Raw genomic sequence first — 24,117 nt, 5'->3', positions numbered from 1 at the left:
GGCGGGCGGGCGGAAGGCGCCGGAAGTGGGGTTTTCGGGGGGCTCCGGGGGCGCCGAGCTGGAGGGGCCGGCGGCGGCGGCGGCGGGGGCGGCGGGGGAGAGGGGCGCGGGCGGGCCCCGGCCGGCGGGGGAGCGGGGCGGCGATGGGCCGCGGGCCGGGGCCTCCGGGGCCGCCGCCTCCTCCGGGGCGGCCTCCATGTTCGCGGGGCTGCAGGACCTGGGGGTGGCCAACGGCGAGGACCTCAAGGAGACGCTGACCAACTGCACCGAGCCCCTCAAAGCCATCGAGCAGTTCCAGGTGCGGCCGCCGGAGGGCGCTGGAGAGGGCGGCGGCCGCCAGAGGGCGCCAGAGGGTGTCGGCCGCCGTGGGGTGGGGGGGTGTCCGGAGGGCGGCGGCCGCCAGGGGGCGTCGGAAGCAGCGTGTGTCGGTGGAATACATTAATAAATGCCATAATAATAGTAATTATCATTATTATTTTATTAGAATAACATTATTACATATACATTTTGTACAATATGTTACAATAATATTGTAATAATGATAATAGTAATTATTATTATTATTAGAGGCCGGCGGCCGCCAGAGGGCGCAAGGGGGCGGCGGCCGCCCGGGGGGGTCCGGAGGGCGGCGGACGCCAGGGGGCGTTAGAGGGCGGCGGCCGCCGTGGGATAGGAGGGGGTCCGGAGGGCGGCGGCCGCCAGGGGGCGTCAGAAGCAGCGTGGCTCGGTGGAATACATTAATAAATGCCATAATAATAGTAATTAGCATTTTATTACTTTGTCATTAGAATAATATTACTACAATATATATTTTGTACAATGTATTACAATAATGTAATAATTATAATAATTATTATTATTAGAGGACGGCGGCCGCCAGAGGGCGTTAGAGGGTGTCGGCCGCCGTGGGGGAGTGGGGGGGGGTCCTGAGGGCGGCGGCCGACCGGGGGCGTCAGAAGCAGCCTGGCTCGGTGGAATACATTAAAAAATGCCATAATAATAATTATTATTGTTATTATTTTGTTATTATAATAATATTGTTGCAATATATATTTTATACAATATATACAATATATTTTGTACAATATATTACAATAATATTGTGATAATAATGATAATTATTATTATTAGAGGGCGCCAGAGGACGGCGGCCGCCGGGGGCGGGAGGGGTCCGGAGGGCGGCGGCCGCCAGAGGGCGTTAGAGGGTGTCGGCCGCCGTTGGGGAGTGGGGCGGGGGTTTGGAGGGCGGCGGCCACCAGGGGGCGTCAGAAGCAGCGTGGCTCGGTGGAATATATTAATAAATGCCATAAAAATAATAATTATTATTATTTATTATTAGAGGGCGGTGGCCGCCCGGGGTGGGTCCGGAGGGCGGCGGCCGCCAGGGGGCGTGTCAGAAGCAGCGTGGCTCGGTGGAATACATGAATAAATACCATAATAATAATAATTTTAATAACGATATTATTATACTATATATTTTATACAATATATACAATATATTTTATACGGTATATTACAATGTAATAGTAATAATAATTATTATTATTAGAGGGCGGCGGCCGCTAGAGGGCGGCGGCCGCCGTGGGGTCCGGAGGGCGGCGGGCGCCAGGGGGCGTCAGAAGCAGCGTAGCTTGGTGGAATACATTAATAAGTGCCATAATTATTATAATTATTATTATTATTATTAGAGGGTGGCGGCCGCCGTTGGGGGGGCGGGGGGGTCCGTGGGCGGCGGCCGCCAGGGGGCGTCAGAAGCAGCATGGCTCGGTGGAATACATTAATAAATGCCATAATAATAATTATTATTATAGTAATCATAATTTTATAATAATATTATTACACTGTGTACTTTATACAATATATACCATGCATTTTATACAGTAAATATTTTATACAATATTTTACAATAATATTGTAATAATAATTATTATTACTATTATTAGAAGGCGGCGGCCACCAGAGGGCGCTAGAGGGCGGCGGCCGCCGTTGGGTGGGGTCCGGAGGGAGGCGGACGCCAGGGGGCGTCAGAAGCAGCGTGGCTCGGTGGAATACATTAATAAGTGCCATAATAATAATAATTATTATTATTATTTATTATTAGAGGGCGGCGGCCGCCAGAGGGCGCGAGGGGGCGGCGGCCGCCCGGGGGTGTCCGGAGGGCGGCAGCCCCCAGGGGGCGTCAGAAGCTTTGTGGCTCCGTGGAAAGAGCCCGGGCTTGGGAGTCAGAAGTCGTGGGTTCTAATAATAATAATAAATTAACAATAATGATCGGTCCTGTTATATTATTTTTTGTTAATATTATTAATATAATAATATTTTTATTAGAGGGCGGCGGCCGTTAGAGGGCATCGGCCGCCGTGGGTGGGTGGGGGCATCAGAAGCAGCGTGGCTCGGTGGAATAAATTAATAAATGCCATAATGATATTCATAATAATTTTGTTAATATACTAATATTATTACAATATATTTATACAATATACTGTACTATATGCAATATATTCTATACAGTATATGTTTTATACAATATATATTACAATAATACTGTGATAATTGTTATTATTAGAGGGCGGCAGCCGCCAGAGGGCGCGAGGGGGCGGCGGCCGCCCGGGGGGGGGGGTCCGGAGGGCGGCGGCCGCCAGGGGGCGTCAGAAGCAGTGTGGCTCGGTGGAATAAATTAATACATTCCGTAATAATAATAATTATTATTATTAGAGGGCGGCAGCCGCCGGGGGGCATCAGAAGCAGCGTGCCTCCGTGGAAAGAGCCCGGGCTTGGGAGTCAGTGGTCTGGGTTCTAATCCCGACAACGCCATTTGTCTGCTGTGTGACCTTGGGCAAGTCTTTTCACTTGTCTGAGCCTCAGTTACCTCATCTGGAAAATGGGGATGAAGACTGTGAGTCCCAAGTGGGACAAACTGATCACTTTACGTCCCCTCCAGCGCTGAGAACAGTGCTTTGCACATAGTAAGCGCTTAATAAATGCAATAATAATAATAATCATTATTATTAGAGGGCGGCGGCCGCCAGAGGGCGCTGGGGGGCGGCGGCCGCCGGGGGTGGGGGGGCCGGAGGGCGGTGGCCGCCAGGGGGCGTCAGAAGCAGCGTGGCTCCGAGGAAAGAGCCCGGGCTTGGGAATCAGAAGTCGTGGGTTCTAATCCCAACTCCGCCACTTGTCTGCTGTGTGACCTTGGGCAAGTCACTTCACTTGTCTGAGCCTCAGTTACCTCATCTAGAAAATGGGGATGAAGACTGTGAGTCCCAAATGGGACAACCTGATCACCTTTTACCCCCCCCCCCAGCGTTTAGAACAGTGATTTGCACATAGCAAGTGCTTAATAAATGCCATAATTATAATTATTATAAGTGGCTGCCGCCGCGGGGCGTCAGAAACAGCATGGCTCGATGAAAAGAGGCCGGGCTTTGGAGTCAGAGGTCATGGGTTCAAATCCCAGCTCTGCCCCTTGTCAGCTGTGTGACTTTGGGCAAGTCACTTAATTTCTCGGAGCCTCAGTTACCTCATCTGTCAAATGGGGATGAAGATCGTGAGTCCCAAGTGGGACACCTTGTATCCCCCCCAGCGCTTAGAACAATGTTTTGCACATAGTAAGCGCTTAATAAATACCATAATAATCATCATCATTATTATTATTATTATTCTTAGAGGGCGGCGACCGCCCTGGGGGGGTCCGGAGGGTGGCGGCTGCCAGGGGCGTCAGAAGCAGCGTGGCTCGGTGGAAAGAGCCCGGGCTTGGGAGTCAGAAGTTGTGGGTTCTAATCCCGACTCCGCCACTTGTCTGCTGTGTGACCTTGGGCAAGTCACTTCACTTGCCTGAGCCTCAGTTACTTCATCTAGAAAATGGGGATGAAGACTGTGAGTCCCAAATGGGACAAACTGATCACCTTGTATCCCCCCCAGCGCTTAGAACAATGCTTTGCACATAGTAAGCGCTTAATAAATACCATTATTATTATTATTGTTACTATTATTATTATTAGAGGGCGGCGGCCACCAGGGGGCGTCAGAAGCAGCGTGGCTCCGTGAAAAGAGCCCGGCCTTGAGAGTCAGAGGTCGTGGGTTCTAATTCCGCTTCCACCACTTGTCTGCTGTGTGACCTTGGGCAAATCACTTCACTTCTCTGAGCCTCAGTTGCCTCCTCTGGAAAATGGGGATGAAGACTGTGAGTCCCAAGTGGGACAACCTGATCACCTTGTATCCCCAGCGCTTAGAACAATGCTTTGCCCATAGAAAACCCTTAATAAAAGCTATTATTATTATTATTATTATTATTATTATTATTATTATTAGAGGGCGGCGGCAGCCAGAGGGCGCTAGCGGGCAGCGGCCGCCAGGGGGCGTCAGAAGCATCGTGGCTCCGTGGAAAGAGCCCGGGCTTGGGAGTCAGAGGTCGTGGGTTCTAATGCCGCTCTGCCACCTGTCAGCTGTGTGACTTTGGGAAAGTCACTTCACTTCTCTGAGCCTGTTACCTCATCTGTAAAATGGGGATTAAGACTGTAAAGCCCAAGTGGGACAACCTGACCACCTTGTATTCCCCCCACCCAGCGCTAGAACAGTGCTTTGCACATAGTAAGTGCTTAATAAACGCCTTATTATTATTATTAGAGGGTGGCAGCCGCCAGGGGGCGTCAGAAGCTGCGTGGCTCGGTGAAAAGAGCCCGGGCTTGGGAGTCAGAGGTCGTGGGTTCTAATCCTGTCTCCACCACATGTCTGCTGTGTGACCTTGGGCAAGTCACTTAACTTCTCTGAGCCTAAATTACCTCATCTGGAAAATGGGGATGAAGACTGTGAGTCCCAAGTGGGACAACCTGATCACCTTGTAACCCTCCCAGCGCTTAGAACAGTGCTTTGCACATAGTAAGCGCTTAATAAATGCCTTTATTATTATTATTATTATTATTATTATTATTATTATTATTAGTGGGCGGCGGCCGCCAGAGGGCGCCATCTGGCGGCTGCCGCGGGGGGGGGTCTGGAGGGCGGCGGCCGCTAGAGGGCGCAAGGGGGCGGCGGCCGCTGGGGGGAGGTCCGGAGGGCGGCGGCCGCCAGGGGGCGTCAGAAGCAGCGTGGCTCCGTGAAAAGAGCCCGGGCTTGGGAGTCAGAGGTCGTGGGTTCTAATCCCGACCCTGCCACTTGTCTGCTGTGTGACCTTGGGCAAGTCACTTCACTTTTCTGAGCCTCAGTTGCCTCATCTGTAAAATGGGGATGAAGACTGAGTCCCAAGTAGGACAACCTGATCACCTTGTATCCCCCCCAGCGCTTAGAACAGTGCTTTGCACATAGTAAGCGCTTAATAAATGCCATTATTATTATTATTATTATTAGAGGGCAGCGGCCGCCAGAGGGCGCTATCTGGCGGCGGCCACCGGGGGGGCCTGGAGGGCTGCGGCCGCCAGAGGGCGCTAGAGGGCGGCGGCCGCAGTTGGGGGGGGTCCGGAGGGCGGCGGCCGCCAGGGGGCGTCAGAATCAATCAATCAATCGTATTTATTGAGTGCTTACTGCGTGCAGAGCACTGTACTAAGCGCTTGGGAAGTACAAGTTGGCAACATATAGAGACAGTCCCTACCCAACAGTGGGCTCATAGTCTAGAAGGGGGAGACAGAGAACAAAACCAAACATTAACAAAATAAAATAAATACGATAGATATGTACAAGTGAAATAACCAGAGTAATAAATATGTACAAACATACATACAGGGCAGAAGCCTCATGTGGAAAATGGGGATTAAGACTGTGAGCCCCTCGTGGGACAACCTGATCACCTTGTAACCTCCCCAGTGCTTAGAACAGTGCTTTGCACATAGTAAGCACTTAATAAATGCCATAATTATAATTATAATAATAATAAATAATAACATATAGTATATTATTAATATATTAACACAACATATCAATATATTCATGTATAATATGTTAATTATATATTGAACATTATATCATTAATTATTCTAGTAATCAATTATATAGCATTATTTATTAATTATGTTAATTAGTGCATAATTACATATAATGTAATGATACATTGATATGTAATAAATAACGTGTAATTAATATAATATATTGATGTATGATAAATAATAATAATGATAATGTTATGGTTATTATTAGAGGGTGGCGACCACTGCCCCAACCAACCGGCCGTCATTCATTCATCCAGTCAGTCATTCATTCAGTCGTCCCTATGAGGCGCTGACCGTGTGCAGAGCACTGGACTAAGCTCTTGGGAGAGCAGGCGTTCTGTGGAGGGCTTACTGTGTGTAGAGCACTAGACTAAGCGCTTGGGAGAGCCTGCAGGTCTTCGGTTGTCGTTATGGAGCGCTGACTGTGTGCAGAGCACTGGACTAAGGGCTTGGGAGAGGAGGCATGCATTCAATCGGCTTTATGGAGTGCTTACTGTGTGCAGAGCACTGGACTAAGTGCTTGGGAGAGCAGGCGTTCATTCAGTCGTCTTTATGGAGCGCTAACTGCACGGAGCACTGGCCTAAGCACTTGGGAGAGCAGGCATTCTGTGGAGCGCTTACTGTGTGCTGTGTGCAGAGTGCTGGACTAAGCGCTTGGGAGAGCAGGCGGTCAGTAAGTCGAATTTATGGAGCGCTGACTGTGCAGAGCACTGAACTAAGCACTTGGGAGAGTGAGCATTCTTTGGAGCCTTCCTGCGTGCAGAGCACTGAACTGAGCACTTGGGAAATCAGGCATTCTGTGGAGCCTTACTGTGTGCAGAGCACTGAACTAAGCACTTGGGAGAGCAGATGCTCATTCAGTCGTATTTATGGAGCACTTACTGTGTGCACAGCTCTGGACTAAGCGCTTGGGAGAGCAGATGCTCATTCAGTCGTATTTATGGAGCACCTACTGTGTGCAGAGCTCTGGACTAAGCGCTTGGGAGAGCAGATGTTCATTCAGTATATATGTATATATGTTTGTACATATTTATTACTCTATTTATTTATTTATTTATTTTACTTGTACATACCTATCCTATTTATCTTATTTTGTGAGTATGTTTGGTTTTGTTCTCTGTCTCCCCCTTTTAGACTGTGAGCCCACTGTTGGGTAGGGACTGTCTCTATATGTTGCCAATTTGTACTTCCCAAGTGCATAGTACAGTGCTCTGCACATAGTAAGCGCTCAATAAATACGATTGATGATGATGATGATGATTCAGTTGTATTTATGGAGCGCTTACTGTCTGCAGAGCACTGGACTAAACGCTTGGAAAATGCAGTAGAGCAATAAAGAGAGACAGTCCCTGCCCACAGCGGACTCACAGTCTCACCTGTCCACATGTTTTGTTTTGTTCTCTGTCTCCCCCTTCTAGACTGTGAGCCCGTTGTTGGGTAGGGACCGTCTCTGTATGTCGCCAACTTGGACTTCCCAAGCGTTTAGTACGGTGCTCAATAAATACGATTGAATGAATGAATGAATAGAAGGTGGCGGGGGGGAGGGACACACGTGTCTCTGGGTCATGCTAGGCCGAGTCAACCAGGCTTCCTGTGCTGAAGGGATTCAAGTTCACATACGGTTCTTTGGCCTTTTCAGCCCCGCTTAGTAAGCAGTCGGTTTCCAACCAAAAGCTGTGTTTTCCCAGACAGAGAATGGGGTCCTGCTCCCCTCCCTGCAGTCTGCCCTGCCTTTCTTGGACCTACACGGCACCCCACGCTTGGAGTTCCACCAGTCCGTGTTCGACGAACTGCGGGACAAGCTCCTGGAGCGGGTGTCCGCCATCGCTGCCGAAGGGAAGATCGAAGAAAGGTAGGCAAGTGCGGGGGGTGACGTCCTGTCAGTCGCCAGCCTGAGAACACCCCCCCCGACGCGCCCCGGGACGGCAGCGTGGCCTAGTGGAAAGAGCCCAGAGGACCTGTGTTCTGATAACAGTGGGAATAAGCGCTTACTCTGTGCCAAGCACTGTTCTAAGCGCTGGGGTAGATACAAAGTAATCAGGTTGTCCCACGTGGGGCTCACACTTTTAATCCCCATTTTACAGATGAGGGCACTGAGGCACAGAGAAGTTAAGTGACTTGCCCAAAGTCACACAGCTGACAATTGGCGGAGCCGGGATTTGAACCCATGACCTCTGACTTCCAAGCCCTCGCTCTTTCCATTGAGCCACGCTGCTTCTCTGATCTCAGCTGTGTGGCCTTGGGGGCTGCCTCACTTCCCTCATCTGTAAAATGGGGGTTCAATGCCTGTTATTATTAAATTTGTCTATACCGTTAGATCAGTACCCTTTAGGCAACTGTTGCCAAATTGTACTTCCCAAGCGCTTAGTACAGTGCTCTGCTCACAGTAAGCGCTCAGTAAAAACGATTGAATGAATGAATTTGGTATTCACTCCACCCTCAACCCCGTAACACTTAAGTACATATCAGTAATTTACTTATCAATCAGCTAATGCTATTTGTTGAGCGCTTATTCTGTGCAGAGCTCTGTACTAAGCACTTGAGAGAGTACAACAGAATTAGTGGATGTGTCTCTGCTCCTAATGAGTTTACAGCACTTAGGTCCAGATCCAGGAGAAGCAGCGTGGCTCAGTGGAAAGAGCCCGGGCTTTGGAGTCGGAGGTCATGGGTTCAAATTCCGGCTCCGCCAATTGTCAGCTGTGTGATTTTGGGCAAGTCACTTCACTTCTCTGGGCCTGTTACCTCATCTGTAAAATGGGGATTAAGACTGTGAGCCCCACGTGGTAAAACCTGATCACCTTGTAACCTCCCCGGCGCTTAGAACAGTGCTTTGTACATAGTAAGCGCTTAATAAATGCCATCATTATTATTATCCCAAATTTATTTATATTAATGTCCGTCTCTTCCTCTAGACTCTCATGGGCAGGGAACGTGTTATTGTATTGTTCTCTCCCAAGCACTTACTACAGTGCTCTGCACACGGTAAGCGATCAATAAATATGACCGGCTGCCAACTCTGTTATATTGTTCTCACCCAGGCACTTAGTCAAGCGCTCAATAAATACGTTTGATTGATTGATTAATTTCTGCCATTTCTGACATCCATTCAGAAATTCAGAACCGTCCGTCACATTGCTTTTTTTTTTTTTTCTTCCACCGTGCATTCCTAGGTACAAAAAGCTGGAAGATCTCCTGGAGAAGAGCTTCTCACTTGTCAAAATGCCTTCCATTCAGCCAGTGGTGATGTGTGTCATGAAACATCTTCCTAAGGTAAAAGCCGCCTGACTCCATGTTACAGCCTCTCAGGGTCTTAAACTCTTGTTGTACTTTCTCAGTCAGCTGGGGTGTAAGTGGCAGCCACCAACCTTTCAGTTACCCTTTCTTCAGTCGGAAGGAATATTTGAATCTTCTCAAAGAACCAGAGTGAGGGGGGGAAAAGGCCCTTGTCCATTTATAATTTGGCTGACCACAGAGTGGAGCTTGGAAAAGTTGGTAAAGAGTAAAATTTCCAGAAAAGAGAGGCTCGAATCTAGATGAAGGGTGTGGTTTTGGGGGCTGAGAAACAGCATGGCTCAGTGGCTAGAGCCTGGGCCTGGGAGTTGGAAGGGCCTGGATTCGAACCCGAGCTCCACCACTCATCTGCTTGGTGATCTTGGGCAAGTCGCTTCACTTCTCTGGGCCTCGGTTCCCTTATCTGTAAAATGGGGGTTAAGACTGGGAGCCCCATCCGGCACATGGACCATGTCCAACCTTTCGTTCTTTCATCCAGTCAGTCAATCAATCAGTCGTATTTATTGCGCGCTTACTGTGTGCAAAGCACTGTACTAAGCGCTTGGGAAGTACAAGTTGGCAACATATAGAGACAGTCCCTACCCAACAGTGGGCTCACAGTCTAAAAGTCTAGTCGTATTTATTGAGCGCTTACTGTGTGCAAAGCATGTACTAATTGCTTGGGAGAGTACATTATAACACTAAACAGACACATTTCTTGCCCACAACAAGCCTATAGTCTAGAGGGGGAGGCAGACGTTAATATAAATATATAAATAAATTACAGAGATATGCATAAGTACTGTGGGGCTGGGAAGCGGGGAGAGGACCTGATTAGTTTGTATCCACCCCAGTGCTTAGTACAGCGCCTGGCTCCTAAGAATTGCTTAACAGATACCATTTAAAGAAAAAAATAAATGTCTAAAATGGAGCTTAGCGTGTGCTGTGGGAGTGAGAAAAATGAGGGTTTTCCCTGTGGCCTGGGAGGCATTGCCAGCTCGGGAGATAATGAGCGCATAGAGGAATACCTGGTAAAACGTCAGCCCCGCGATGTGCCCGCGTATTTGCCGATTATTCCGTGCTGTTGCGAAGGTCCCGGAAAAGAAACTGAAACTGGTCATGGCCGACAAGGACCTGTACCGCGCCTGCTCGGTGGAGGTGAAGCGTCAGATCTGGCAAGACAACCAAGCTCTGTTCGGCGACGAGGTCTCCCCGCTGCTGAAGCACTACATCCTGGAGAAGGAGAACCTCGTGTTCAGCAGCGACCTGTCCGTCTTGCACAACTTCTTCAGCCCTTCCCCGAAGACGAGGCGGCAGGGGGAGGTGAGGCTCGGGACTCATTCATTCAGTCAGCCGTATTTATTGAGCGCTTACTGTGGGCGGAGCACTGGACTAAGCGCTGGGGAGAGGACAGTAGACGGGCAGACGTACATATTTTATATCCACGTGTCGGATCCCGCCTCTGGTAATCTCACCCTGGAGTTGAAATTCCGCACCGAGCGGGCCTAGTGGAAAGAACCCAGGGCTGGGGGAGGTCAGTTGACCATTGCCGCTTTGCCACTTGGCTGCTGGGTGACCTTGGGGAAGTCACTTTACCCCTCTGGGTCTCGGTTTTCTCACCTGTAAAATGGGAATTAAAGTCCTTTTCTCCATCCCACGAGACTAAGTTTGTCACAGGCAGGGAACGTGACTTAATTCCATTGGGTTGTGCTCTCCCAAGTGCTTAGTATAGTGCTCTGCACCTAGTAAGCACTCAATAAATACAGTTGATTCCTTCTTAGGCTGTGACCCCCATGTGGGGCAGGGACTCTGATTCCCTTATGTGTTCCCCAGCGTTTGGCACCGAGAAAGCACTTGGTAAATGCCATCATTTTAATCTTTGGTGAGCAGTGTTCTGGAGAGTTGTAGGAATCCAGGGCCTCAGAGGAGTTAAAGAGTCCAAGGAATTGTTTTTCCGCCAAGCTCAGAACAAGCCGGCTTCTCCAAGGCACGGTTTCTGTGGGTGAGTGAGTGGGAGGTGATGGTGAGAATGAGTAGTCGCTGATCCTAAAACAGTTTGCAGCTCTGAAACATTACCGAAATGCCAACAAGTGAACCTAATTCGGGTAAGTTCAGCTCGCCTTTTGAGGCAGCTGAAGGGCAACCATGTTGGTGTCAGGTTTCTGTCTTCGTGGGTCACTGGGGGCATTTTTTCTACAGGACAGACGTTAAATTAGCAAGAGCGAAGGGCACTCCTTTGCCCACACTCTTCCAATATCTGCCTTCTGCGCCTCAGGGGTGTGAATTCAAATTTTCACCATTGACCCCTCACCCTAGAACTCCGCCCCCCCTTATAGATGCCAGACCACAACTCTCCCCACCGACAAAGCTTTATGAAAAAAGCACATCTCCTCCAAGAAGCCTTCCTCGACTAAGCCCTCACTTCCTCTCCTCCCACTCCCTTCGGCGTTGCCCTTGCCGTGTTGATTCACCCCTCCCTCGGCGCTTATGTCCGTATCGGTCCTGTATTTCTCTCCACCTCCGTCTCCCCCTCTAGACCAGAAGCTTGTCCGTCTCCGTCGGGCTGCCCTCCCCCGAGCGCTCAGTCCAGCGCTTGGCCCGTCGTAAGCGCTTAGCAAGTACCCCGGTGGTGTCTGGCGGCGGTTCTAGGTGGTGCAGAAGCTGACGCAGATGATCGGGAAGAACGTGAAGCTATACGACATGGTTCTGCAGTTCCTGCGCACGCTCTTCCTGCGGACGAGGAACGTCCACTACTGCAGCCTGCGGGCCGAGCTGTTGATGTCCCTCCACGACCTGGACATCAGCGACATCTGCACGGTGGACCCCTGCCACAAGGTACCAGACGGACCTTTTTTCCCCTCCTCTTAGACCAGAAATTTATTTTATTTATTTATTTTATTTTGTTGGTATGTTTGGTTTTGTTCTCTGTCTCCCCCTTTTAGACTGTGAGCCCACTGTTGGGTAGGGACTGTCTCTATATGTTGCCAACTTGGACTTCCCAACCGCTTAGTCCAGTGCTCTGCACACAGTAAGCGCTCAATAAATACGATTGATGATGATGATGATGAAATAAAAGAGAGGGGGCAGAAGGACCCTTTTTCTCCTCCTCCTAGACCAGAAATAAATGGTGGGGACGGGAAGACTTCAAGTCACTGCAGTGTAAAATGAGGATTAAGACCGTGCACACGGGACATGGACTGGATCCAACCTGACTAGCTTGTAACCATCCCAGCACTTAATCGAGGGCCTCCCACGTAGTAAACGCTCAACAAATACCGTAACCTATTGTTTTTTTCTGTCTGTGTGATAGAAAGGGGCCCCTTCCCTACTTCACGATGGTGTTGCGGTGGGGTTTTTTTGGTTGTTTGTTTTATTCTCCTCTTGTGCAGTTCACCTGGTGTCTGGACGCCTGCATCCGAGAGAGATTTGTGGATAACAAGCGAGCTCGGGAACTGCAGGGCTTCCTGGACGGCGTGAAAAAGGGACAAGAACAAGTGCTGGGGTGAGCGGAAGGAAAAGGGTCTCGGGAAAGCGCAGGGCAATCAGCGGCAAAGTCCCCAGGCTGGATCAGAACCCAGGTCCTCTGGCTCCGGGGTCCTGTTGCTTGTATATCAACTGAATACATTACACTCCCATTTGCTTGAATATTATCAGGGTTGGATGTTAAAAAGAAGAAAGAAATTTCAAAAAGCCATAGTTTCTCTGCAACATAGAGAAGCACAGTGCCGGCAATTTGTTGTTTGAATTCTTAAGGCTTTCGTCAGACATTATCTATCTGGCCTGCAGAACTGTCGAACAAGGCGGAGAGTACCCCCAGACCCCTTCTCGTGGGCTGGGTAAAACTCTGGCAGCCATTTCTTCGGATTGCAAACTAATGGACGTCTTGGGCCCGTCCGATCATCATTCAAATAAATCGGCTCCTGTTTGGGGGAAGGGACTGTCTTGTTTAGCTCTTGGTCCCAAATTGGGGATGTAGAACCGACCGCATTTCTTCTTTCTCCCCCTGCTAGGGATTTGTCTATGATCCTGTGTGACCCCTTTGCTATTAATACCTTGGCCTTGAGCACTATAAGGCACCTTCAGGAGCTGGTGGGGCAAGACACCTTACCCAGGGTGAGTTTCCCGAGATGACGTGACGTCGCCCTTGTCCGTTTTTCCACAGATATGCCTTTGTTGCCAAGAGGTTGATACTGGCTGTGATATAAGTAATTATGGTAGCACTTAAGTGCTTACTACGTGCCAGGCACTGTACTAAGCACTGGGGTGGATACAAGCAAATACTCCCTGTCCCCCATGGGGCTCACGGTCTCAATCCCCATTTTCCCGATGAGGTAACTGAGGCCCAGAGAAGTGAGGTGACTTGGGTAGGGTCACACAGCAGATAAGTGCTCCCCCTTCTAGACTGTGAGCCCATTGTTGGGTAGGGACCGTCTCTATATGTTGACAACTTGTACTTCCCAAGCGCTTTAGTACAGTGCTCTGCACACAGTAAACGCTCAATAAATACAATTGAGTGAATGAATGAATGAAAGTGGAGGAGCCGGGATTAGAAACTATGACCTTTTAACACCCAGGCCCGGCCTCTAGCCATTATGCCATGCTGCTTCTCCTTGGGAACATGTCTACGTCTAACAACTCTGTTGTATTGTACTCCGCTAGGTGCTCAGTACAGTGTTCTGAAACCATAGCTTCACTCCAGGGGTGTAATTCAGAAGAGCAGATGAAATGGATCCTCCCCTATTTTGCAAGTCGGGGAAAGTGTCGGACGGAAGAAAGCAGACCAATCCCCCCCTGGTTCTAATGTGTCTCGCCTTTGTCCTCCCCGTGCACTGACTCCGTCTCCTCTTCCTCGCAAAGCGTGGGAAGAATATCCAGCCCCAAAAGGGTCCTAATGAGTTGTCCAAAAGCACTCCCAGGTACAGCTGGAGATGCCTACTCGGGGGAGACTGTAAGCTCCTAGAGAACAGGGGTTGTGCCTTCTAACTCCAGCACACTCCCCTAAGCGCTCAGTTCAGTACGTCATCCCTGCTCTGTTGTACTCTCATTCATTCACTTGTATTTATTGAGCGCTTACTATGTGCAGAGCACTGTACTAAGCTCTTGGGAGGGAACAATATAACAAACAGACACTTTCCCTGCCCACTACAACCTAGTGTTCTGCCCAGAGTAAGCGCTTGGTAAATACCGTCGACGGATTGAGGGGAACGATTCTGACTCATGGCCAAAGTAAAGGTTGAGAGGGTGGTGTTTCTAGATTCCAGGAGGAGATCAAAAAGAAGCTTCCCCTCAGAGGGCCTGTATCATTTGGCCTAGCTAAAGGCAGTAATCCGTGCTTTTTTTGTGTTTTGTTGTCATCTGAACTTTCAGGAAAGCCCTGATCTAATGTTGCTGCTAAGGATGCTGTCTCTGGGGCAAGGCGCCTGGGACATGATTGACAGCCAAGTCTTCAAGGAGCCAAAGATGGTACTCTTATTTTCACGATTATTTTTACCTGTATATATGTATATGCCTGTATATATGTATATATCTTTGTACATATTTATTACCCTATTTATTTATTCATTTATTTTACTTGTACATATCTATTCTATTTATTTTATTTTGTTAGTATGTTTGGTTTTGTTCTCTGTCTCCCCCTTTTAGACTGTGAGCCCACTGTTGGGTAGGGACTGTCTCTATATGTTGCCAATTTGTACTTCCCAAGCGCTTAGTACAGTGCTCTGCACATAGTAAGCGCTCAATAAATACGATTGATGATGATTACTGTTACTATCTTTTATCATCATCGTTATTATCACTGTTATTATTCTTGTTAAAATACTTAATGTGTGCCAAGCGCTGTTCTAAGCTCTGGGGGAGAAACAAGCTAATCACAGTGAACATGGTCTCTGTCCCACAAGGGACTCACGGTCTAAGAAAGAGGGGGTTCGGGGTACTGTATCCCCATTGAAGGGCGAGGAAACTAAAGCCTAGAGAAGTGAAATGACTTGCCCAGAGTCATCCGGCAGACAAGTGAGAAATAGCGTGACCTGAGAGAAGCGGCATGGCTTAGTGGATTGAGGTAACTGAGGCACAGAGAAGTAAAGTGCCTCTCCATGGTCCCCTTTAGTGTCCAAGAAGGAGTCAGACAACTGGGGATTCGATAATAATAATACTAATAATAAATCGTGATATTTAAGTGCTTACTTTTTGTGCCAGGGACTGTACTCATAATAATAATAATTGTGGTATTTGTTAAGCACTTTCTGTGTGCCAGGCACTGTACTAAATGCTGGGATGGATACTTGCAAATGGGGTTGGACACAATCCCTGTCCCACCTGGGGCTCACAGTCTCCCCATTTTACAGATGAGGGAACTGAGGCCCAGAGAAGAGAAGCGATTCGCCCAACGTCACACCGCAGACAAGTGGCGGTGCTGGGATTAGAACCCATGACCTTCTGATTCCCAAGCCCGTGCTCTGTTCACTACTCCGTGCTGCTTCTCATATTAAGCGCTGGGGTAGATCCAAGCTAATCAGATTAGACACAGTCCCTGTCCCCCGTGGGGCTCACAGTCATAATCCCCATTTTACAGATGAGGCACCGAGAAATAAAGAAACTTTCCAGAGGTCACCCAGCAGAGAAGGGATGGAGCCAGGATTAGAACCCAGGTCTTTTTAACTCCCACACCCAGGATCTATCAGTTTACTAAGCGAAAACCCCAAGCTCTTGACCACTATCCTTCCATTGAGTGTTTTGCCAGACTGCTTCAGTTGGAACTTTCTTCTCTGTATATATGTATGTACATATTTATTACTGTATTTATTTTACTTGTACGTATCTATTTTATTTTGTTAGTATGTTTGGTTTTGTTCTCTGTCTCCCCCTTTTAGACGGTGATGTTGGGTAGGGACTGTCTCTATATGTTGCCAACTTGTACTTCCCAAGCGCTTAGTCCAGTGCTCTGCACACAGTAAGCGCTCAATAAATGCGATTGATTGATTGATTCTCTCCCTCTTCCAGGAAGTGGAGCTGATCACCAGGTTTTTGCCAATGCTGATGTCCTTTGTGGTTGATGATTATACGTACAACGTAGACCAGAAACTGCCAACAGAAGACAAAGTGCCCGTTCCTTATCCCAATACACTTCCAGATGGCTTCGCCAAGTAGGTTTTTCAATTCAATCGTGTTTATTGAGCACGTGCAGAGCACTGTACTAAGCACTTGGGAGAGGACAGTATAACAATAGACACGTTCCCTGCCCAGAGTGAGCTTACAGTCTAGAGGGGGAGACAGGCATGAGTATAAAGATAATAAATACATAAATATGGCTGTCCATGCCCGTCTCAGGTTTCTGCAGGACCACCGCATCGCCTGCGAAGTCGGCCTGTATTACGTACTTCACATTACTAAGCAGAGGAACAAAAACGCTTTTCTCCGACTCCTGCCGGGATTGGGTGAGTCTGCTCCTGTTTAACCTTCCTTATCAAACCCCAACGGGTGGTATTTGTTAAGCGCTTAGTATGTGCCAGGCACCTTACTAAGCGCTGGGGTAGATATGTGCTAATCATGTTGGACACAGTCCGTGGCCTATGTGGGGCACACAGTCTTCATCCCCATTTTCCAGATGAGGGAACTGGGGCCCAGAGAAGTGCAGTGACTTGTCCAAAGTCACCCAGCAGACAAGCGGGGAATCTGGGATCAGAATGTGTTCTTTTCACTAGGCCGTGCCACTTCCATAGCGTTAACAATTTACTCTGTGCCAAGCACTATACTGAGCACTGGGGTAAATCCAAAATAATCAGGTCCCACGTGGGGCTCACAGTCTAAGTAGGAGGGGGAATAGATAGTGGATCTATTTTTGCAGACGAGGGAACTGAGATAGAGAGAAGGAAAATGGCTCAGGTCACGCAGTGGATAAGCGGCAGAGCCAGGATTAGAACCCAGGTCCTTCTGACTCCCAGGCCGAGGCTGTACCCCGCTAGGCCACGCTGTTTCTTACCTGGAACGAAAGAGAAATTTGCCCTAGAGAGTTAGGAGAGACGGCACCAGCGTCTATGGAAACGCAGCCCCTGGGGTTAATAATAATGGCATTTATTAAGCACTTACTATGTGCAAAGCACTGTTCTAAGTGCTGGGGGGATACAAGGTGATCGGGTTGTCCCTTGGGGGGCTCACAGTCAATCCCCATTTTACAGATGAGGTAACTGAGGCACGGAGAAGTTAAATGACTTGCCCAAGGTCACACAGCTGACAGTTGGCAGAGCCGGGATTTGAACCCACGGCCTCTGACTCCAAAGCCCGTGCTCTTTATTTCCACTGAGCCGTGCTGCTTCTCAGTAGACAGGGTTTAAAAAGTTGGGGGTTGCTGCCTGTCGCCATCAACGGCTCTGCCTGTGGCAGAGGTTTATTAAACACCTACCGAGAGCAAAGCACTGTACTAAGCGCCGACAAGCTACTAGCTTTATAGGCTAGGAATGGTTGTACTCTTCTGCTGGTACAGTCAGAGTCTGGGCACCCATAGAGAGCCCCTCAAACCCCTTGCAGCAGCAGGGCAGGAAGTCCAATGCCTCCGTACACACACCTCCCCGCAAATCAGACTAGCCTCAGGGTTTCATGTCAGCTCAGGGGGGCCCTCCTTAATCTCCCATCACCTGCTCATTCCTTGGTTTCATTCCCAATCAGCGGTATTTATTGAGCACTTATCACGGGCAGAGCACTATAGTCAGCATTTGGGAGAGTAGAGTACGACAGAGTTGGTGGACCTGTTCCCTGCCCACAAGAATACAGTCTAGAGGGAAATCAGTCAATCAGTGGTATTTATTAAGCGCTCACCGTGGGCCGAGCACAGAACTAAATGCTTGGGAGAGGACAGCAGACACAGTCCCTGCCCATAACGAGCTTTCAGTCAACGTAAGAGTGGGTAAACGTGTTCCCTGCCCGCAACGAGCTTTCTGTCGTCCTGACGGGATAGGCATATTCCCTGCCCTCAGTGAGCTTCCAGTCAGCGTAACAGAGTGGGTAGACACATTCCCTGCCCTCAATGAGCTTTCAGTCGTCATAACAGAGCAGGTAGGCACATTCCCTGCCCTCAGTGAGCTTTCAGTCGTCATAACAGAGCAGGTAGGCACATTCCCTGCCCTCAGTGAGCTTTCAGTCGTCATAACAGAGCAGGTAGGCACATTCCCTGCCCTCAGTGAGCTTTCAGTCATCATAACAGAGCAGGTAGGCACATTCCCTGCCCTCAGTGAGCTTTCAGTCGTCATAACAGAGCAGGTAGGCACATTCCCTGCCCTCAGTGAGCTTTCAGCCGTCATAACAGAGCAGGTAGGCACATTCCCTGCCCTCAGTGAGCTTTCAGTCGTCATAACAGAGCAGGTAGGCACATTCCCTGCCCTCAGTGAGCTTTCAGTCGTCATAACAGAGCAGGTAGGCACATTCCCTGCCCTCAGTGAGCTTTCAGTCGTCATAACAGAGCAGGTAGGCACATTCCCTGCCCTCAGTGAGCTTTCAGTCGTCATAACAGAGCAGGTAGGCACATTCCCTGCCCGCAACGAATTCCCCGTCAACACTGCGTGCCCCTGCTGAGTTTCCATCCCCATCCCCCCAGCCTCCCCCCGTCGGAGCCCAGAGCACCGGGGCGTCCCCCCCCAAGGCCGAGTAACGAACCCCTGCCCTTTCAGTGGAGACCTTCAGCGACCTGGCCTTCGGCGACATCTTCCTTCACCTGCTCACGGGAAACCTGACCCTGCTGGCGGACGAGTTCTCCACCGAGGAGTTCTGTACCAGCCTCTTCGACGGCTTCTTGCTCACCTCCTTCGCCAGGTCAGCCCGCGGCCGGTCCTGGCTGGGGGGAGGGGAGACAGGTGATGGCCTTGTCAAGCGTGGGATGGTTGCGGGGCCAAGGGGGTCTTTGAAGTACTAATAATAATGATGGCATTTGTTAAGCGCTTATCATGTGCCAAGCACTGTTCTAAGTGTTGGGGAGGTTACAGGGTGATCAGGTTGTCCCACAGGGGGCTCACAGTCTTAATCCCCATTTTACAGATGAGGTTAAGGAGGCCCAGAGAAGTTGAGACTTGCACAAAGTCACAGAGCTGACAATCAATCAATCAATCAATCGTATTTATTGAGCGCTTACCGTGTGCAGAGCACTGTACTAAACGCTTGGGAAGTACAAGTTGGCAACACGTAGAGACAGTCCCTACCCAACAGTGGGCTCACAGTCTAAAAGGGGGAGACAGAGAACAAAACCAAACATACTAACTAAATAAAATAAGGTGGAGCCGGGATTTGAACCCGTGACCTCTGACTCCAAAGCCCGGGCTCTTTCCACTGAGCCACGCTGCTTCTCAAAGCCCAGAATCTGTAGGGCTGGCGGGGGCGATGGCTTTATAACCTTACGGGACCCTGTGTTCTTGTACCAACCCTGGCGCTTAGTACAGTGCCCAGCCCCACAGTATGCACTTAAATATCCTAATTATTATTATTACGTTGTTTGCCACGGCACTCGGGGAGAGGAATTCTTTGGGCCTGTCCACTTGTTTTGTTGTCTGTCCCCCACCCCCTTCTAGACTGTGAGCCCGTGGCTGGGTAGGGATCGTCTCTGTTACCGAATTGTACTTTCCAAGCGCTTAGTACAGTGCTCTGCACACAGAAAGCATTCAGTCAGTACGATTGACTGACTGAATGAATTTGAGCAGGAGGAGAACTTTACACCTCCGTACTTGGTTCTCCCGAAAAAGAAGCCCGTGTCATTCATTCAGTTCATTCGGTATTGATTGAGCTCTTAGGGTGAGCAGAGCTCTGTAGTAAGCGCTTACCGTCCCGGCATGGATGGCATGGGCCCGTTCTGTCACCCACCCGCCTGTTCCTTTCCAGAAAGGAAAACGTGCATCGCCACACGCTGCGACTGTTGCTTCACCTTCATCATAAGGTGGCACCCGCGAAGCTGGAGGCCCTGCAGAAGGTGTTGGAGCCCGGCAGCCAGGTGGGTCGCTGGCTCACGTTGGCCCTTGGCCACTAGCCAAAGCAGGCCTGGGCATTTCTACCCCGCTGTCGCGTCCCAGGCCGGGGAGCGCGACCCTTTTGGAACTTGGAGGTGCGGCGTGGCTTCGGGGAGGGAGCCCAGGCCGGGGACCCGGGTTCCAATCCTGCCTTTACCGCTTAAAATAATAATAATGATGGCATTTCCCCCTTCTAGACTGCTGTTGGGTAGGGACTGTCTCTATGTGTTGCCAACTTGTACTTCCCAAGCGCTTAGTACAGTGCTGTGCACACAGTAAGCGCTCAGTAAATCATCATCATCATCAATCGTATTTATTGAGCGCTTACTATGTGCAGAGCACTGTACTAAGCGCTTGGGAAGTACAAATTGGCAACGTATAGAGACAGTCCCTCGTATTTATTGAGCGCTTACTATGTGCAGAGCACTGTACTAAGCACTTGGGAAGTACAAATTGATTGATTGACTGTCTCTATATGTTGCCAACTTGTACTTCCCAAGCACTTAGTAGAGTGCTCTGCACACAGTAAGTGCTCAATAAATACGATTGATTGATTAAGCGCTTACTATGTGCCAAGCACTGTTCCAAGCGCTGAGGTGGTTACAAGGTGATCAGGTTGTCCCCCGGGGGGCTCACAGTCTTCATCCCCATTTTCCAGATGAGGAAACTGAGGCCCAGAGAAGTGACTGGCCCAAAGTCACACAGCTGTCACTTGGCGGAGCCGGGATTTGAACCCATGATCTCTGACTCCAAAGCTCGGGCTCTTTCCGCTGAGCCACTCGTCTGCTGGGTGGCCTTGGGCAAGTCCTGTCACTTCTCTGGGCCTCGGTTCGCTCATCTGTAAAATGGGGGCTAAGCCCGCGTCCCATTTGAAATCAATCAATCGTATTTATTGAGCGCTTACTGTGTGCAGAGCACTGGACTAAGCGCTTGATTTGAAATGTGGACTGGGTCCAAACTGATTACCTTATGTCTACCCCAGCGCTTGGTACAGTGCCCGGCCCCTAGTAAGTGCTTAACTAATACCGTAAAAAAAGCCCAAAAAACAGAAACTTCCAAACTTCTGATCTTGTGTTCCAGTCTGGGCAGCCGGATGTTGGACTCTATGGCTTCCATTTCCCACACTAAAAAGGAAACAACCTGTAGAGTCGAAAACCAGGTTCCCCTCCGCGGGCTCCCTGGAGATCCTGCTCTATTTAGCTGGTGGCTTCTGAAGCTTAATTATCTTCCAGGTTTTAATTACAGCCTTCACTTAAAGAATTGTGGCAGGTGGGCTTTCGGGTTTGGGGGGGGTGGGTTTTTGAGTGGTAGCCAGGCCTTTGTCCCCGCTCCCCAAGCATGACTTGGCTTACCCTGTGTGCCCTTCTCCCCCCTGCAGAGCGGCGAGGCCATAAAGGATCTGTACAACCAGCTCGGAGAGAAACTAGACCACCGCAAGCCCAGCCCAGCCCAAGCCCCCGAGGTGCCTGCCCTGGACCTGCCCCTGGCCACTGTCCCCACCCCAGCGTCGCTGTGAGGCTCCCTGGGCGCCGAGCCAGGGGGCGGGCCCGGGTGGTTCCCACTCCTCCACCAGCTGCTTCTTTGGGATCCGGATGACGGAGCAGGTCGGGCCGGACCCCTCAGCGAATTAGCGGCCCCCTCTTCCCGGCAGGCGGGATGTCCGCCGACGGGAGGTTAGGGCCGGGCGTCTGGATGACCAGAATCCCCCCCCCGGTCTTTCCCTTGCCCTTCCCTGTCCCATTTCGGGCACATCTCACCCCTCCGCGCCTTCATCCCCTTGCTTGTGAAGCAAAGATGTCGCCCAACCTTTGGGGTCCAGTTGGCCAGATTTATGGGAGCAAGGCGATGCCATGCATCCCAGCGCAGGGTCGCCGACCACTTAGAAAGAAATCCTTCCGGTCACTTTCCCCTACTCTCCCCACTTTTCACATCTGGCTCCCAGACTGGAGAAACCGAGCAGCCTTGAAACTGCGGTAAGGCTGCCGCAGGTTCCCCCTTCTTGGCATTTCTTTTTGAGCCGTCCTCAGAAGGCATTTGACCTATTTTTTTCTCTTTAATATGTACATACGCTTAACTCGAGAAACGTTCTCTGTCTTGGTCGCCTGGTTTTTCTCCGTACCGTCCCGAGCGGGGAGAAACGATTGTTCTGTACGTCGGGGGCTCCGGTTTGGCAGGCGGACAGAGTGAGGTCAAGGGTCGGCTGGGGCTGCCGATGCAGCCTCAGGAACCCTTCGGAGGCAGGCAAAGGCGGGCCTGGTGTCGGTGCTGGGGGCGTTGATCGGTACTGAACCAGTGTTTCACTCCCAGAGAAGTTGAGGAGTGGGGGCTCGGGGAAAGGAGGCAGTCAGGGTTTCCGAATCCCAGTTATGAAATGGAAAGAAGCCGTCCGCGAGTCAGGAAGTGTGGTAGCCCCCTCTGGATTGGCTTCCCACGCTGCGACAAACGCCCCTGGGAAAGCAGGGATCGGCTCTGCCCGGCCCCAAAGGGAAGGTGGGAGGACTGAGGCAGGCACCAGTTTCCAGTCTCAGGCCCGTGGAAAGGCCAGCTCCCCCACACTGTGTAAATTTAGGGAGCACAAGCCAGGCATTGCGGGGTGTAATTCCTTCAGTCCTCAAGGCCCCAATCTCCTCTCCTGGGTAGACCCCCGCCCAATTGGCCCTTCTCCTTTTTTTTGAGTCATCTTCAAATGTTCTGCTGCTTCAGACTCAGCCCCCACCAAACCACAACAGTCTCACCATGCTCCACCAAAACACTGCCATCCGGACAATCAACCCACTGAACTTTGCGTAGGACTCAGAGAGGAGAGAGAAAGCGGGCAGTCCTCTCCAGAGAACATCAGCGACTAGAAAGCTTTGCCCGTCCAAGAGAAAGAAGGCAGTAAGCGAGCGTGGCTTTAGCGTGACCGAATGAGATGGGTCGAACAAAATGGGGGGCCAGTCCCTTTTCCCAGATGCCCGTCTCGGGGAGGGTTGTGGCGCCTTTCATCCGTGCCCGCTTATTTGGTGTAAATGGGAGACTCGTGTTAACCGGGAGGAAGCTTTCTAAGTGACGTAGGCTTTCACTTGTAGAAATAAAAGAGGTTTTTATAAGTAATATCTTAAGTGCCATTTATATCACTTAGAGTTGGAAGCTGGAAAACAAACATTCATTAGCATTTAACACCATGTTGTAGAATCCTAGGTCTTAGCCAAAAAAAAACCCAACATCGCCCAGGAGGACTTTATAGATTCCACTCCTCCTCGGGCAGGTCATTTGGCAATTACCTGCCTGCAATCAATACGCTCGTTCCCACAAGAACGTGTTTACCGACTCTGTACTAAGTGCTTGGGAGAAGACAGGACAACAATTAGAGAAGCAGTGTGGCTCAGTGGAAAGAGCGTGGGCTTTCGAGTCAGAGGTCATGGGTTCAAATCCTGGCTCCGCCAGTTGTCAGCTGTTTGAGTTTGGGCAAGTCACTTGACTTCTCTGGGCCTCAGTTCCCTCATCTGGAAAATGGGGATTAAGACTGTGAGCCCCATGGGGGACAACCTGATTACCCTGTATCCCCCCCACAGCGCTTGGAACATTGCTTGGCACATAGTAAGCGCTTAACAAATACCATCATTATTATTACTATTGTTATTAACAATTAGGAGACATTTCCTGCCCACGACAACCTTATGGTCTAGAGGACTCCTGGAGGGCAGGGATAATGTCTACAAACTATGTCTCTCCCAAGGACTTGGTCCAGGGCTCTGCCCAGAGCGAGCGCTCTAAGTACTACCGATCGATTGATAACCTGGGAATTAGTAGTTGGGAAATGTGAAAACAGAGGAACATTTAGAAAGTGGGCAAGTTCTACATGAAGCAAACAAACTGCAGCCCAGATACTTAATAGTAGCATTGGAATTGATGAAGCAACTTAGGTGTCAAACCCTGTGCTAAATGCTGGGGCAAATACAAGATAT

At 50.0% G+C, this 24,117-nt stretch overlaps 1 protein-coding gene across 1 annotated transcript; it reads left to right on the top strand.

The window, feature by feature from the left end:
• The first annotated feature begins 153 nt into the window (after window positions 1–153).
• Window positions 154–23,263, top strand: NELFB (negative elongation factor complex member B). The gene is made up of 13 exons (XM_038767905.1): window positions 154–298; window positions 7,604–7,767; window positions 9,086–9,185; window positions 10,278–10,508; window positions 11,835–12,020; window positions 12,575–12,687; window positions 13,196–13,298; window positions 14,553–14,648; window positions 16,188–16,330; window positions 16,515–16,621; window positions 18,848–18,989; window positions 20,046–20,154; window positions 21,549–23,263. The coding sequence occupies exons 1-13, from the start codon at window positions 197–199 to the stop codon at window positions 21,684–21,686; spliced, it is 1,734 nt and encodes a 577-aa protein (XP_038623833.1). The 5' UTR covers window positions 154–196; the 3' UTR covers window positions 21,687–23,263.
• Window positions 23,264–24,117: the final 854 nt, after the last annotated feature.

Source organism: Tachyglossus aculeatus, chromosome 27, assembly GCF_015852505.1.
Source record: "Tachyglossus aculeatus isolate mTacAcu1 chromosome 27, mTacAcu1.pri, whole genome shotgun sequence".
Classification (NCBI taxonomy): Eukaryota; Metazoa; Chordata; class Mammalia; order Monotremata; family Tachyglossidae; genus Tachyglossus; species Tachyglossus aculeatus.
The sequence above is the reverse complement of the archived record's forward strand: the minus strand, read 5'-3'. Positions and strand labels throughout refer to the sequence as shown.

What these genes read in the sequence shown, in the direction of transcription:
- NELFB (XM_038767905.1), top strand. Translation starts at nt 197, where the DNA reads ATGTTCGCGGGGCTGCAGGACCTGGGGGTGGCCAACGGCGAGGACCTC. An exon ending in CGGTGGACCCCTGCCACAAG is followed by an intron (nt 12,021 to 12,574) that starts GTACCAGACGGA and finishes CCTCTTGTGCAG; the next exon opens with TTCACCTGGTGTCTGGACGC. An exon ending in GGACAAGAACAAGTGCTGGG is followed by an intron (nt 12,688 to 13,195) that starts GTGAGCGGAAGG and finishes TCCCCCTGCTAG; the next exon opens with GGATTTGTCTATGATCCTGT.